General features: G+C 40.5%; 1 protein-coding gene across 2 annotated transcripts in view; it reads right to left on the minus strand.

Moving 5' to 3' along the window:
• Positions 1–1373: 1373 nt before the first annotated feature.
• The window catches only part of DDX43 (DEAD-box helicase 43), a 49687-nt gene continuing 37014 nt past the window's right edge, over positions 1374–14046 (minus strand). Inside the window, exons 15-17 of one of the 2 annotated variants that reach the window (XM_072142129.1) lie at positions 13596–13683; positions 12811–12928; positions 1374–1605 (exon numbers count right to left, since the gene is read on the minus strand). In XM_072142129.1, the coding sequence (XP_071998230.1) occupies positions 12818–12928; positions 13596–13683 (199 nt within the window). In that variant the 3' untranslated portion in view covers positions 1374–1605; positions 12811–12817. The remainder of the gene's footprint in view (positions 1606–12810; positions 12929–13595; positions 13684–14046) is intronic. The other variant, XM_072142128.1, reaches the window with a different exon arrangement.

The raw sequence follows: 14046 nt of genomic DNA on the forward strand, positions 1-14046 counted from the left end.
CACTACAATCGAATTGTTTTTCTTTTTTTGTACATTTTTTGGGAGTATTTGCACATTTTTTGCACCTATGTCAGGGTGTTAGTTTGCTGGTGTGTTTTCTGTGATTTGCGCCTCGTTCATCCCTTATTTTTGAGCAAATTAGAGCCTTTTTAGGTGTAAATTGGAGTACAACTGACTGACTGACTCATGAGAACACAGGCCTGTGCCCACAGATGACTTTAAAAAGAGGCACCAGAAGTACAATGATACATGTACCCCTATGTATGGCTTATTCTTTTCACTACAGAATCTGTAAAATATTGCCATCTTGGAGATATTTTAATAATACAATTCCTGCATTTTCTATACAATAAGATGTAACTATAATTTTAACTTATCTAACAATATTTTCACATGAGGTTTGGTATGACAAATGTTACTATTATGATCCATGTGATTTAGGTCCTTTGGTCACAATATTGTTTGTTTAGACCCTTTCTTACATTATTTGGTAGGTCATTTCTTTCATGGAAATTTACCAGGTTAAAGGATTGTAAGCCAAGCACACGGACATACTGGTATGTGCCCCTCTGGCAGGATCCTCTCTTTTGGGTTATTATGTCTGGCTTTTACAAAACAAACGGCTTAAAAAGCATGCAAATGACTCTGAGGGGCTCCAAGTTCAATTGCATAATTTTTATTGGAAAAAAAAGAAGAAGACATAATCAGCTAAAAGAAGAGCAGATCATGCCAGAAGGGGCACACATCAGCATGTAAGTGTGCTTGGTTTAAAATCCTTCATCTTGGTGTTAGATGTCCTTTAAGCTTCATATTACACAGATTCTCTTTCAGAGTCTGATGAAGGGCTCCAATACCCCCTATTTGCCCTTCTATATAAATGTTGTAGCATATAATGTAACCACTTGGTAGCAGTATTTCAGTTACAGACATGCAAAGTAATATACATATTTCATTATATGTCAAAATGGTCATCAAATTTGGCAACCAAATTTGCCCAATCTGGGCCAGCTCACAGAATGGTGAGCACCTGCAGTGAAGATCCCAGTTGCATGGGTCCAGGAAGATACAATCGAGGAAAAAGCAGGACCATTGTACTCCATTGTAATCCAGTGAATTAAGTGTGCAAAGTTTCGACACTCGGCCTTTATCAAGCTTGTTCACTGTAAATTCAAAGACCAAGTGTCAAAACATTGCATGTATTGTTGAGAACACTTGATTCACTGGATTACAACGGAGCATTTCTTCTTTTTCCCCGAAAAAAACACAGCAACTGGCTGGCCCCCAAAAAGCCATTTACCAAATTACCTTCCCAATGGCGCAGGGCTCTCTACTGCTTTGGACCCATTTGTTTTTGCACATAAAAAACAAAACAATTTGTCCAGATGTAACAAACTTTATTCACACAGTTGCTGCACAACAATGATGTGTTATGAAATTATGGCATCTTTTTCAACTTGCTGGAAACAGGGGGTTAAATACTATCAAAATAAAGGTTTTATGTGAACAGAAATCATAAAATAAAACAAACTGTTTAATAAACCAGATTACTTTTTTTTTATCAATAAAAGGCATGTCAGTTTTCATAGAAATGTCATTTCTTTCAAACTGCAAAAAAAAAAAAAAAGAAGAGAACAAAAGGTTAGTTAGGGGAGTATCACCTGTATAGGAGTTAAGTCTTCGTGACATGTCAGTTCTTTACAGCAACACACAATCCTACTGATGTTATGGATATGTTTTCTCTGTGCTTCATCAATAATTACTTTTAAGGTAAAATTACCATAAAATGCAGTAGGTTGGATCAAATAAAACAAAATGGCAACCGTGTGCTGTCTGTAATTTTCAGACTCTAACTTTCCCAGGTCATGAAAATGCATCAAAATAAAGGAAGTCCAACACGTATCATTTAATTGAGGCGATGCGTGTGTGGTTAGTAGTAAAACGGACTTGTGAATTAAGAATTAGTCTTACCAGAATCTTCATGAACGTTTAAAACTCATCCAAAATGTGATTATTACTTCTGAAACACTTAGCTTACAGAACAGCCATTTTGGTACAAAAAAAAAACAAATGTAAAACAACTATTAATTCTCAGCATATATAAAGCTATGTGACAGTGTAAGCTGGTCATTGTCAGACAAATCCTATAAACGATATTATTAGTAAATAAGAAGGATAGCTGCTAATGTGATGCAGCTTTCAACCCGCCTATATCTACTTTACCAAAGGGAATGCGTAATGGTTGACAACAGGATTCTGGGGCCATGGAGAAATGTTGAAAAGGAAATAAAAGCCTTTTCACACATACCAAACTCAGTCCCTCCAGCTATTACACCACTGGTCATGTCCTACCATAGTGGGGGTAGTTTAGTGGGTAAAAGCTTGTGGCAGGTTACCTTTACCCCCTTTATGACCAGTCCACATAAATATACAGCACCTTTTTGCAGAGATGCCATATATTTATGGTGGTCTTCCTTCCTCCAGTGATCCTGGGGTCACTTCTAAGTGGAAGGGCAATTATGGCTGTAATTAACAGCCTCTGGTCTTGGTGCCCTTTTCAGGACTGATTTAGTTCAGAACCTGATAAAGGAATCCAGACCAGAAGGTGTCAACTGCAGAATTAATAAATTCTTACTTCTGTAGACACATTGTACTCAGATCTACTGCAAAACAGGGGCTTTAAATTGTTGCACTGAATCACCTCTGAGGTGGTAATAATCCACCCTTCCCATTCCCTCTCATCCCCAAAGCTGCACAACTTCTTTGAGGTGCCAGAGGGACCTTGCGGCCTCTACTGTCGTGGCCAAAAGTTTTGAGAAGACACATGTATTATATTTTCACATGATCTGTTGCCCTCTGTTTTTTATGTGTGTTTGCAGATGTTTTTATCACATACAGAAATACAAGTGCAATCATATTATGAGTAACAGACAGTTAGAATGAGTTAATGCAGCAAGTCAATATTTGCAGTGTTGGCCCTTCTTCTTCAGGACCTCTGCAATTCTCCCTGGCAGCTCTCAATGAACTTCGGGACCAAATCCTGACTGATAGCAGTCCATTCTTGCACAATCAATGCTTGCATTTTGTCACAATTTGTTGGTTTATGTTTGTCCACCCGTCTCTTGATGATTGATCACAAGTTCTCAATGGGATTAAGAACTGGGGAGTTTCCAGGCCATGGACCCAAAATCTCTATGTTTTGTTCCCTGAGCCAATTAGTTATCACCTTTGCTTTATGGCAAGGTGCTCCATCATGCTGGAAAAGGCATTGTTGATCACCAAACTGTTCTTGGACGGTTGGGAGAAGTTGCTCTTGGAGGACATTCTGGTACCATTCTTTATTCATGGAAGTGTTTTTAGGCAAGACTGTGAGAGCCGATTCCCTTGGCTGAGAAGCAACCCCACACATGAATGGTTGCAGGATGATTTACAGTTGGCATGAGACAAGACTAGTGGTATCGCTCACCTTGTCTTCTCCGTACAAGCTGTTTTCCAAACAATCGGAAAGGGGATTCATCAGAGAAATGACTTTACCCCAGTCCTCAGCAGTCCACTCCCTGTACCTTTTGCAGAATATCAGTCTGTCCCTGATGGTTTTTCTGGAGAGAAGTGGCTTCTCTGCTGCCCTCCTTGACACCAGGCCTTGCTCCAAGAGTCTCCGCCTCACAGTGCGTGCAGATGCACTCACACCTGCCTGCTGCCATTCCTGAGCAAGCTCTGCACTACTGGTAACCCGATCCCGAAGATGAAACACCTTTAAGAGACGGTCCTGGCGCTTGCTGGTCCTTCTTGGGCGCCCTCGAGCTTTTTTGGCAACAATGGAACCTCTCTCCTTGAATTCCTTGATTATGCGATAGATTGTTGGCTGAGGTGCAATCTTTCTAGCTGCGATACTCTTCCCTGTTAGGCCAGTTTTGTGCAGTGCAATGATGACTGCACGTGTTTCTTTAGAGATAATCATGGTTAACAGAAAAGAAACAATGATGCCAAGCAACAGCCTCCTTTTAAAGTGTCCAGTGGTGCGATTCTTACTTAATCATGACAAATTGCTCCATTAACACAGGTGTGGGTGTTGATGAGGACAGGGCTGGAGATTAATCACTGAAATGATGCTCCTTTTAAGGCAGGCCTGCAATGAAGTTGAAATGTGTTTTGGGGGAAAAGTTCATCTTAACAGCAATTAATTACAAAGTTGCCTAGAAAATGATCACTCTTTATAACATTCTGGAGTATATGCAAATTGCCATTATAAAACCGGATCCAGTAGATTTAACATTTGTATAATTCTCAAAACTTTTGGCCATGACTACTTCCGTTCTCGGGTATGGAATGATTGTAAGGAAAGAATTTTTCCACTTCCCACTTTCAAAATTCCATAACTTATTTTTCTGCATAAAGAGCTGTATAAAAGCCTGTTTTCTGTGTAAAAAAAATTGTACTTCCTAGTGACTATTTAATATTCCAAACTGTGTACTGGGAAGCTGATTGGCTGATATGACAGCCCTGGCTCTTCGTCAGACCCGTGGCTGCATGGTTACTGCAGATTCGTTACAATGAGCCAGTGGTCCTCGGCTCCTCCCCAGATATCCAGGGCTCCTCTATGGTTACGGTTTGTGGGAGATATAGTGAGGTCCCTTGCCATGATTGGGAGTCTGCTAATTGAATATGGGAGATACTTCGGCCTGTCCATTAATTGGAACAAATACAGGCAGTCCCCGGGTTACGTACAAGGTAGGTTCTGTAAGTTTGCTCTGTAGTTGAATTTGTGTGCAAGTTCGAACGGTATAGTTTATAATTGGGCAGCATGGGGTGACTCAGTGGCTAGCACTATCCAGGTCAACATCTGCAAAGAGTTTGTGTGTTCTCCGTGCTTGCGTGGATTTCCTCCGGCTAAAGTACAGTAAATTGCCAACATCCAGAGGTCTGTTTGTAACTAGAGGTTGTCTGTAAGTTGGGTGTTCTTAAGAAGGGAACTGCCTGTATATGTTGATGCCATTAGACCCTATGCCAGCTGATTTAGACCTGCGTTGGATTCAGTCAGTCACTACATTTAAGAACCTAGGCATCATTTTGCCTTGGGTGCTTAACAATGTATCCCTCAACTTAGACTCATTGCTAGAGAGCGACAACCAAGGTGGATGCTTGGTGCCATCTCCCTTTATTGGTGATGGGTAGGAAAAAATCTATGCAAAATGGTGCTTATGTCTCAATTTTTATATATTTTCCACAATCCCCCAACATGGATATCAGTATGTGCGTTTAATAAAATACAAAGGCGGTTTAGGGCACTTATATAGGGTAAAAAACCTGCCAGAATTAGACTAGAAATTTTACAGAGGGCAAAGGATCCAGGTGGGTTGGCAGTACCAAACCCGTGGTTATATTTCTTGGAGGTGAAAGGCTGGGGAAATCTTGTAGCCGATCTGCTTCCCAACAACTGCTGAAGTTTCATGGTGGGGTAAACCGCTAGTGAAGCTAGGAGCACAGGGCAGGCCACCTGACCGTATTCCTACAATTGCACTACTGCACAAATTGTGGTGAAAAAATTTAAAACTATGTTTAAGATTGCATATTGTCTCTGAGTGGAGGGTAGGAAGGGTTGGAGTGGTTTATGTATTTACATAAAAGTTGTTAAAGCTATAAAAGATTTGACTTAAAAAAGAAAAGGTGAGATAGGAGGCTTATTAAGATTCCTTTTCATATTTTCAGGAGAGAGGGGTCAGTACTTGCTCAACACAGAAAACTTTATTAGCAATATTGTTGGCGGTTGTCCACCGATTTTAACAGATACATTCACAGTTAGGCAAATAATTGGAAAAATTTTATGCAATAAAGAATCACGATTTCTCAGGTGACTGATCGATTTGTTTTTCCACAAAGGCTGCACCTTGCCACATTTTAAAAATTCTTGGACAGCTTAAGTTGGAGCAGGTTTCAACATTAAATGGAGCAAATATAACCTAAAAACTACCACCACCAGTCAAGCATATACATACCTTTCAGATCAGGTTTCTTTCATCATCCAGTATGGTGACCTTATCCAAAAAATTTACTTTAAGAATTTATGCAACCATTTTACAAATCAATTCAGAGGTGGAGATTTTAGTACTTAAGTTTAAGTCTTCCTCTTCACTTTAATTGACAACCCTGCATTTGGGGACATCATAACCAGCTACAAAAGAGTAAATGATGTCAATCACAGCAAAAAAGGGTCATTCTGAGATGGGGAGAGCTTGACTTCAGTGCTGAACTCTCTGCGCCCACACTCCATACAAAACCGCAAGAAGAGAGTAGTGTGTCAAAGTACAGGGCTAAAAAATAAACTTCTTTATTAAATCCCAACATAAGTAAATTCATCAGACCAAAAATTGTGGTGTAATAAGTCTAGAATATGGATACATTGCGCAATGATAGATCGGGCATTTTGGGACGCTGCGATACCTAATATGTTTATGATTTTTACTGTTTATTTATATGACTTCTACAGAAAATTTAAATGATTTGAATTTTTAGGGTTTAAAATACATTTTTTTCCCCCTTTTTAAAATTTTTTTACTATTTTTCAGACTCCCTAGGGTACTTTTAACCTAGGTTGTCTGATTGATCCTATCATATACTGCCATACTACAGTATGGCATTATATGGGCATTTGGCACACCCTCTATTATAACGTGCAAATCACACATTGTAATAGATAGCCTAAAACATGATGGCCTCTGATCTCTGTGTGACCCTAGGCTGTCATGGCAACGGACCGATATCACAGGGAGCAACGATCGTAGCCAAGATGGTGGCACCCACGTGCCCCTGGCTCGTAAATGCCGCCAGCAAAGGGTTTACACCATGAACCAAACGCCCGTCGCTAACACCCGCGATCGGTGTTAGCACCGATCGCGGGTGTTAGCGACGGGCGTTTGGTTCATTTTGAAGAGTATGAAGAGGACTCATCCTGTGAGCCCTCTTCATACTCCCCCCCCCCCCATGCGCAAGACGTAAGGGTACATCTTATTGCGCTATGGGGTTAATGGACTTTCAAGTACAAGGATTTTACGAAATGCTGAATTCTTTGTTGTTTGATAGTCAACATAATGCTGGCCACCAGCTACATATACCGTTTGACAGATGCTATGCATATTGCTGGGATATACAGTGAGCATTTCTTTCTCTTATAAAGCCTCTATCATAATCAGGACTGTGGAGTCGGAGTTGTGATAAAATGGAGCAACTTTACTCCACAAACATATAATAAATTATACAAATTTCAAAATGTCCTCTCCCGATCTAAAGATTTAGGCCAGGGGTGTGAAACATTTATTGGTCCAGGGACCATACTGTCATACTGTTCAATCTTGAGGGGGAAATCAGATACCAGCATCATAAATGCACCAACAACCACAGTACAGCACAAAATACCACTCCAGGAATTATATATAGCCCAGTACAGTAATAAACACCAACCCAGGAATCAAATACTGCATCCACAGCAGCCAATAATAATGCAGACCCCAGAGCAGATAATAGTACTGGAGATTACATAGCAGGCTTAAAATACTAAAAGACCCCCCCAAAGCAGATACTACGGAAGACTCCACAAAAGACAATACTGGAAAGCATACCCAACATAAAACTAATATTGGAGACCACAGAGCAGACAAAAAAAAAAAAAATCCTTTTCTGGCTCCTCTTCTCCTCCCTGCAAGACACTGCAGCTTCTTCTCTCCTCCATGTGCCGCTTTGCTCTGTGTCCAGTGCTGGATGTATGCAGCGGTATCAGATTCTGGAGCAGAATTGTGACAGGAGCAGGAGAGGACCCGTGAGCTGTGCAGTACAGTTGACAAGTACTTACAGCTCCTGGGTCCTATCCTGTGGGTGCTCTGCTTTGGGTACAGAGCTTGACACAAAAAAAACAGTGTCAGGAATCAGTACACAGAATGGATCGACAGGAGGGGACCATGGAGAAAGAGAACTTCTCAATTGCACTCACACCTGCCACACATGTGGCACCTTAATGTGGCCAGGAGAAAGATAGGACATGTCCTATCTTTACACGGAATACGGTGCCGTGCTCCATAAATTGCTATGGAGAGGAACAAGGGTGAGCCGTGCTCACCCCCTCCTCTCCCCAGTGCCGATGTATGCCCGCCATACATTGTGTGAATGTAGCCTAATACAAAGGAGTCACTGAAAAATAGTTACAAATGTTGCTGGGTGTTCCAAAGACATTATTACATTAAGGATCAGATCACAGGCAATGTTTGCTATTGAAATGTAATATAGTGCCCTTAAATGTTTTATATAATCCAGATACAGAAAAAGATGATTGGGGAAGGGGGGGACTTGATGAACAATTTATATTACCATTATATGGAAGTGATAAATAGAAAGAAGAAGGTAGAACAGATTATATTTACTCGCCACAGCCAGGCCTAGGGGTGACATTCTGGCTGTCGTGGGAAGACAGTATTGGTGATGATTTAAGAAGGAGTGGAGTGAGGTAGGCAGCAGGAGGCTGCAAGGTGTACAACACTGACACCTAATGGACACACGGGGGCATGAAATGTAGCTGGATTAGTAAAACAGAGAAAGGCAAAAAGGGAGAATAGGACAAAGATATATAGGGGGAGATTTATCATTAGTCCTATGTAGCTTCTTGACATAGGAATGTCGCAAATTTTTGCGCAAATATTGTTTTTGGGGCTTTTTAGCGAGAAAAAAAGCACAACTCTAAAGTCATGCAATGGTGGAAAAAATACACCACAGAGTGTGCAATACCACATTTATCTACAGAGAATCTTCAAAAGAACACTAATTTAATCACAAAACTACACCACATAGGTGTGTATGTGGGTCCATTGCTACTACAGGGGGGAGTTTTTGCTCAATTTTATGTTTGAGGTATCTGAGAATTTCCTGTGCAAAAACATCGCAAAAAGGCAGAAATTGAGCAGATGTTAAACATAAGAGCGACTGGTGCAGTCTATTCGATAGTCCCATCAGAAGGCATTTAGCACTGCACATACACCGGACTATAAATTCAACTGTTGGAAACCTGCCAGTCTAACACATAGACAACTGCTCAAAATCCTGCCTAATGATAAATCTCCCCCCATAGAAAGAGAGAGAGATGGACATATAGATAGATATAATATATTTTATATTACTTCCCCACATCTCTCCCCATTTATAACCCTATTCACCGTCATGTCACCATTTAAATGTCATATTCCCTCTTTTTGCCTTTCCTGTTTTTACTACACTGTTTCCCCGAAAATAAGACAGTGTCTTATATTAATTTTTGCTCCTAAACAGGCACTAGGTTTTATATTTCCATGAAAAAATAATTCACATTTAATGTTGGACAGAAAAATCAACTTCAAACATCCTTATAACTCTCCAAACTTATTTCATGCAGAATTTCCTGTCACTCCATTTCTATTGGAATCATTGGCCCCTATTTCTCATGTTTAGCCATAGCACTTTCCTTAAATGATCCCCTTCTTGTCAGCACATCTTGTACATCTAGCTGCTTGGATCACATTTGCATCGCAACAGTCAGAGATTTTATCCCATGATTTCTTCCCGCATGTCACAACCTCTTGTGGTATCTAAAAGATTTACTAATACTAATGTATGACGTGGGGGAGCTTCTGCAATGGCTGCCACTAGGTCTTATTTTCAGGGGAGACCTTATATTTCTAAGCTTGAACAAAATTCTACTAGGTATTATTTTCGGGGGATGTCCTATTTTAGGGGAAACAGGGTAATCCAGCTACATTTCATGCCCCTGTGTGTCCATTAGGTGTCAGTGTTTGTTATCCTGTGATGAACAAAAATGCTGCATTTCACAAATATAAGTCCTGCTGTACACAATTTCAGTTTCCCCAAGGCCAGTGATGGGCAACCTTTTGAGCTAGGTGTGTCAAAATTTGCCAAAAAAAACGAGCATAACTCGGGTGGTGTGTCACCTTGACAAAAAAAAAACAAAAAAAAAAAAACACATAATTTTGTGATATTTATAGTTTAACAAATATATATAATTATTTAACTTCTAGGGTACTTTAACCCTAGGTTGTCTGATTGATCCTGCCATATAATTCAATACTACAGTATGGCAGTATATGGGGATTTTCCACATCATCTATTACTGTGTGCAAATCGCACATTGTAATAGATCGGTTACAATCAGACAGGTGTAGAAATGCTTAGTAACCTGCAGTCATGAAAGTTCACAGGTTATAGCGAGTCGCAGGCGCCGCTGTCTGCATCTCCTTCATGAGGAGCAAAATAATTGCAATGTCTGGCGATTTGCAAGGGTTGCGATTATTTTAGGTCTTGTACGTCACAAAACTGACATACAAGCCCTGATGACTGTCTATCATACAGTACACGGACATTACTCACTGTATGATGGGAGTGGTTGTCCTCCCTCATCCCTGCTGTGGGGATGGACAGTGTAGAGGTGGCAGCTGCTGGGACATCACACAAGACAGCAGCGATGTAGCCTCTGTCTGTGCTGCCTTTCCCCCTCACAACTATCAGGAGCTGCAGGGGAGTTTGTGGAGTTGATGGCCGGGTCACCTCTCCTGGTACTGAGCCCCGGGATGATACCTGTGCTGACTGGAGACACGAGGCACAACTCACACAGGGGGAGGAGGAGGGAGTTCAGTTTGTGACAATCTCTCAGCCTTCAGGCTACTGCACCTGGCCGTGTAGGAGCCGAGGATTTAACTTAACTCTCCGGTGGCCACGTGTCACTGAAAAAGGCTACATATTACATATGGCAATATATGGTAGGATCAATCAGAACACCTAGGGTTAAAGTACCCTAGTGAGTCTGAAAAATATGAAAAATAAAAAATTATATTAAAAAAACTAAAAATTCAAATCACCCCCCTTTCCCTAGTAGTCATATAAATAAACAGTAAAAATCATAAACACATTAGGTATCGCCACGGCCAAAAATGTGTTTAACCCCTTAACGGAAAATAGCTCCCAAATTAGCAAATGGCATTTTTTGCCACTTTGAAAAATATAAAAAAATTCAATAAAAAGTGATAAAGAGGTCGTACAATTCTAAAAATAGAAGCATTGAAAATGCCATGAAAAGTCGCCAAAAAAATTACACCACCCACAGCTAAAGTTATTAGCGCCAAAAGACGGCAAAATGTTTTTTTTTTTTTTTTTTTTACAGGAGATTTTAATTTTTGTAAATGTATGAAAACATTATGAATCCTATACAAATTTGGGATTCCCTTGATCGTATTAACCCATTGAATGAAGCAGACATGTCATTTGGGGCACACCGTGAAAAGCGTAAAATCCAAGCCCACAAGAAATGGCGCAAATGTGTTTTTCATCATTTTCGCTGCATTCAGAATTTTTTTCCCGCTTCCAAGTATACAGCATAGAATATTAAATACCATCACTATGAAGTGCAATTTGTTACGCAGAAAACAAGCCCATACACAGCTCTTTTAATATTCTATTGAATGGATAGAGGAAACCAATTTACACTTCTATTAATGAGACAGGAAAATCACAGAGAGGAGGGGGAGCAGTTGGTTTATGGACCAGGTGCTAGTTACGCTGTCTTTAGTGAAAATGAAGTCCCTGGAGACAGGTTCCCTTTAAAGGAAACCTACCACTTGAAGTGGCAGGTTTCTGATGGAAATACCGGGCACCAGCTCAGGGTGAGCTGGTGCCGGAGCTTATTTTTGTTAGTGTTTTAAACCGCGGTATAAAACACTTTTTAAACTTTATAGCCGGCGCAGGCAGGTACGCGCTCGGCGCTTACCATGCGCGCGGCTCTCCTTCACTTCCTATGTAGCCGCGCGCACGGTAAGCGCCGAGCGCGTACCTCCCTGCGCCGGCTACAAAGTTTAAAAAACGTTTTAAACCGTGACACCGCGGTTTAAAAAACACTAACAAAAATAAGCTCCGGCACCAGCTCACGCTGAGCTGGTGCCCGGTATACTTCAAGTGGTAGGTTTCCTTTAAATCATTTTAACGCATATAGTGACACAAGGCAGATCCTAAAAATTGGGCTGTGTCCTAAAGGTGTAGATTAGCTGCATCCTTAAAGCTTAACAGTCATTAGTGATAATTTTTAATACTGTGTTTGGGAGTAGGGGGTCCAGCCTGTACAGTGCATCTATGGAGGCTGCATCAGCTCACATATAATCTCCCTGTGTTTGGATTAACCCTCTCACTTTCAGCTTGATGTTTGGCTGCTGTATGCTATGAGCACTATATTCAAAATATAGAAAACCTATGTTTGATTTGTAGGCCGCGTGACATCAAAATAAATTATCCAGACATTTCAAAATTATGAAAATGTAAAGTAGACATCAGGGAAATGTTATTCAGAAACTTATTTAGGTGGTAAATCTATCTGCCTTTTTTTGTAAAATAGGCAAGAATTATCAGCCACAATTTACCACTAAAATGAAGTACAAAATGTAGAGAGAAAACAATCTTAGAATCGTTTTGATAAGTAACAGTTTTCAAAAGTTATAACCATATAAAGCGACACATGTCAGAATACAAAAAATGGGGCTGAGCCTTAAGCTAAAAAATGGCTGCGTTCTTAAGGGGTTAAAAGGGCGCTCTACTGCTGACATTTAATTAAAGTGTAGTTACTGCATTTCCCACCCTAGGCTTAAATGATTAAATAAGTATTCCAGTTTTTAGTGGCAAAATTGGGTACCTCAGCCTATACTCGGGACTACATGGTATTCCATTTTGTTAAATTTTACAAACAAAACAGTTTGGTGTACAAACACTTCTACGTCTATAAAAATATGACTGTCAAACCTGACTATTAGCTGTCACGCCATCGGCCTTTACGGGGAAGCAGGTCTCTCTCACTCTCTTTCTTCTTCTTAAACTGGTCATACCTCTCGGCCATATCCATCAGCTCCTGTGGAATGTCCTAATAAAACATATATTAGTACAGAATCAATGGAGTAACTAGAGTCCTCTGGGTCCCAATGCAAAATTCCTTATGGGGCCCTCCTTCCTTTATATCCAAAATAACTTGAAACAAGCAGATTCCTGGACTTTACAGGGGAGCTATATCTGATATATGAGCCCAAGTGGCCATACTTTTTTCTCTTAATGCTTCCCTTCTTTTTGACATGTGCTCACTTTTTTACACTCATTTTTTTTTTGAATAGTTTCTTTTTTACAAAGTTTACCCTTGCACTGCAGGTTGAAAAATGCCTCTGAGTGGCAGGCACTCCTTTAGTCTGGAGTAAGACCTCCTGTGTTGGCGAGGCAATGACATCATTGCGTTACCACAGACTAGAATAGGCATTTTGCTCCTTCCCTCTAATATGTGGGCTCGGAGTCTCCACCTGTTTAGCTATCCACAGCTCTTTTTCCTGCAACAACCTATTTTATGTGGAGAATGTCCGTAAAGAGCAAAATCAACAGGGAAGGTCAAGTTCACACCATTGGTGAATTGCATAGATTCTTTTCTGTTATTTACTGAAGCTACAAATTACAAGTGTGTAAAAAAAACAAGACTTTCATACATTTAAAGGCAGACTTTGTTCTGTTGTGGCCAGAACAAAAGTGGATACAAAATATAAACTTACTTGGTTTGCCCGCTCCAAAATGGTTATCAGCTCTCCTGCAACTCTCCAGTCCTTCCTAGACACCAATGTTATGGACTCACCTGAGCGACTAAAAAGGTAAATGTAAGAGCATAGCTGGAGCTGGTGTTACATTTTTGGGTGACAATTGATACACTGTACATACTGGTAAACAATCCCCATGTATAAAAGGAATATCTTTTTCCCTATGTATGCTTCTAATTGGGCCTACTGTTCTGCGCATGCGTGTGAGTAGCTGCGTGCCACAGATTTTGGGTAGGAGGATCGAAGAGGCTACTGGGGCGTGGAGTACCCGCACCGTGTAGCCTCAGCTATGGCTACTCCACATCCCATTAGCCTCTTTAGAAAATGTACATATTCAGATAGTAAAAGTTATTTAAAAAGTGCGGGGACGTGAGGATTAGTCCTTAAAATGGCTATCCTCACGTCCTAT

This window comes from Engystomops pustulosus, chromosome 3 (genome assembly GCF_040894005.1).
Source record: "Engystomops pustulosus chromosome 3, aEngPut4.maternal, whole genome shotgun sequence".
Lineage (NCBI taxonomy): Eukaryota > Metazoa > Chordata > Amphibia > Anura > Leptodactylidae > Engystomops > Engystomops pustulosus.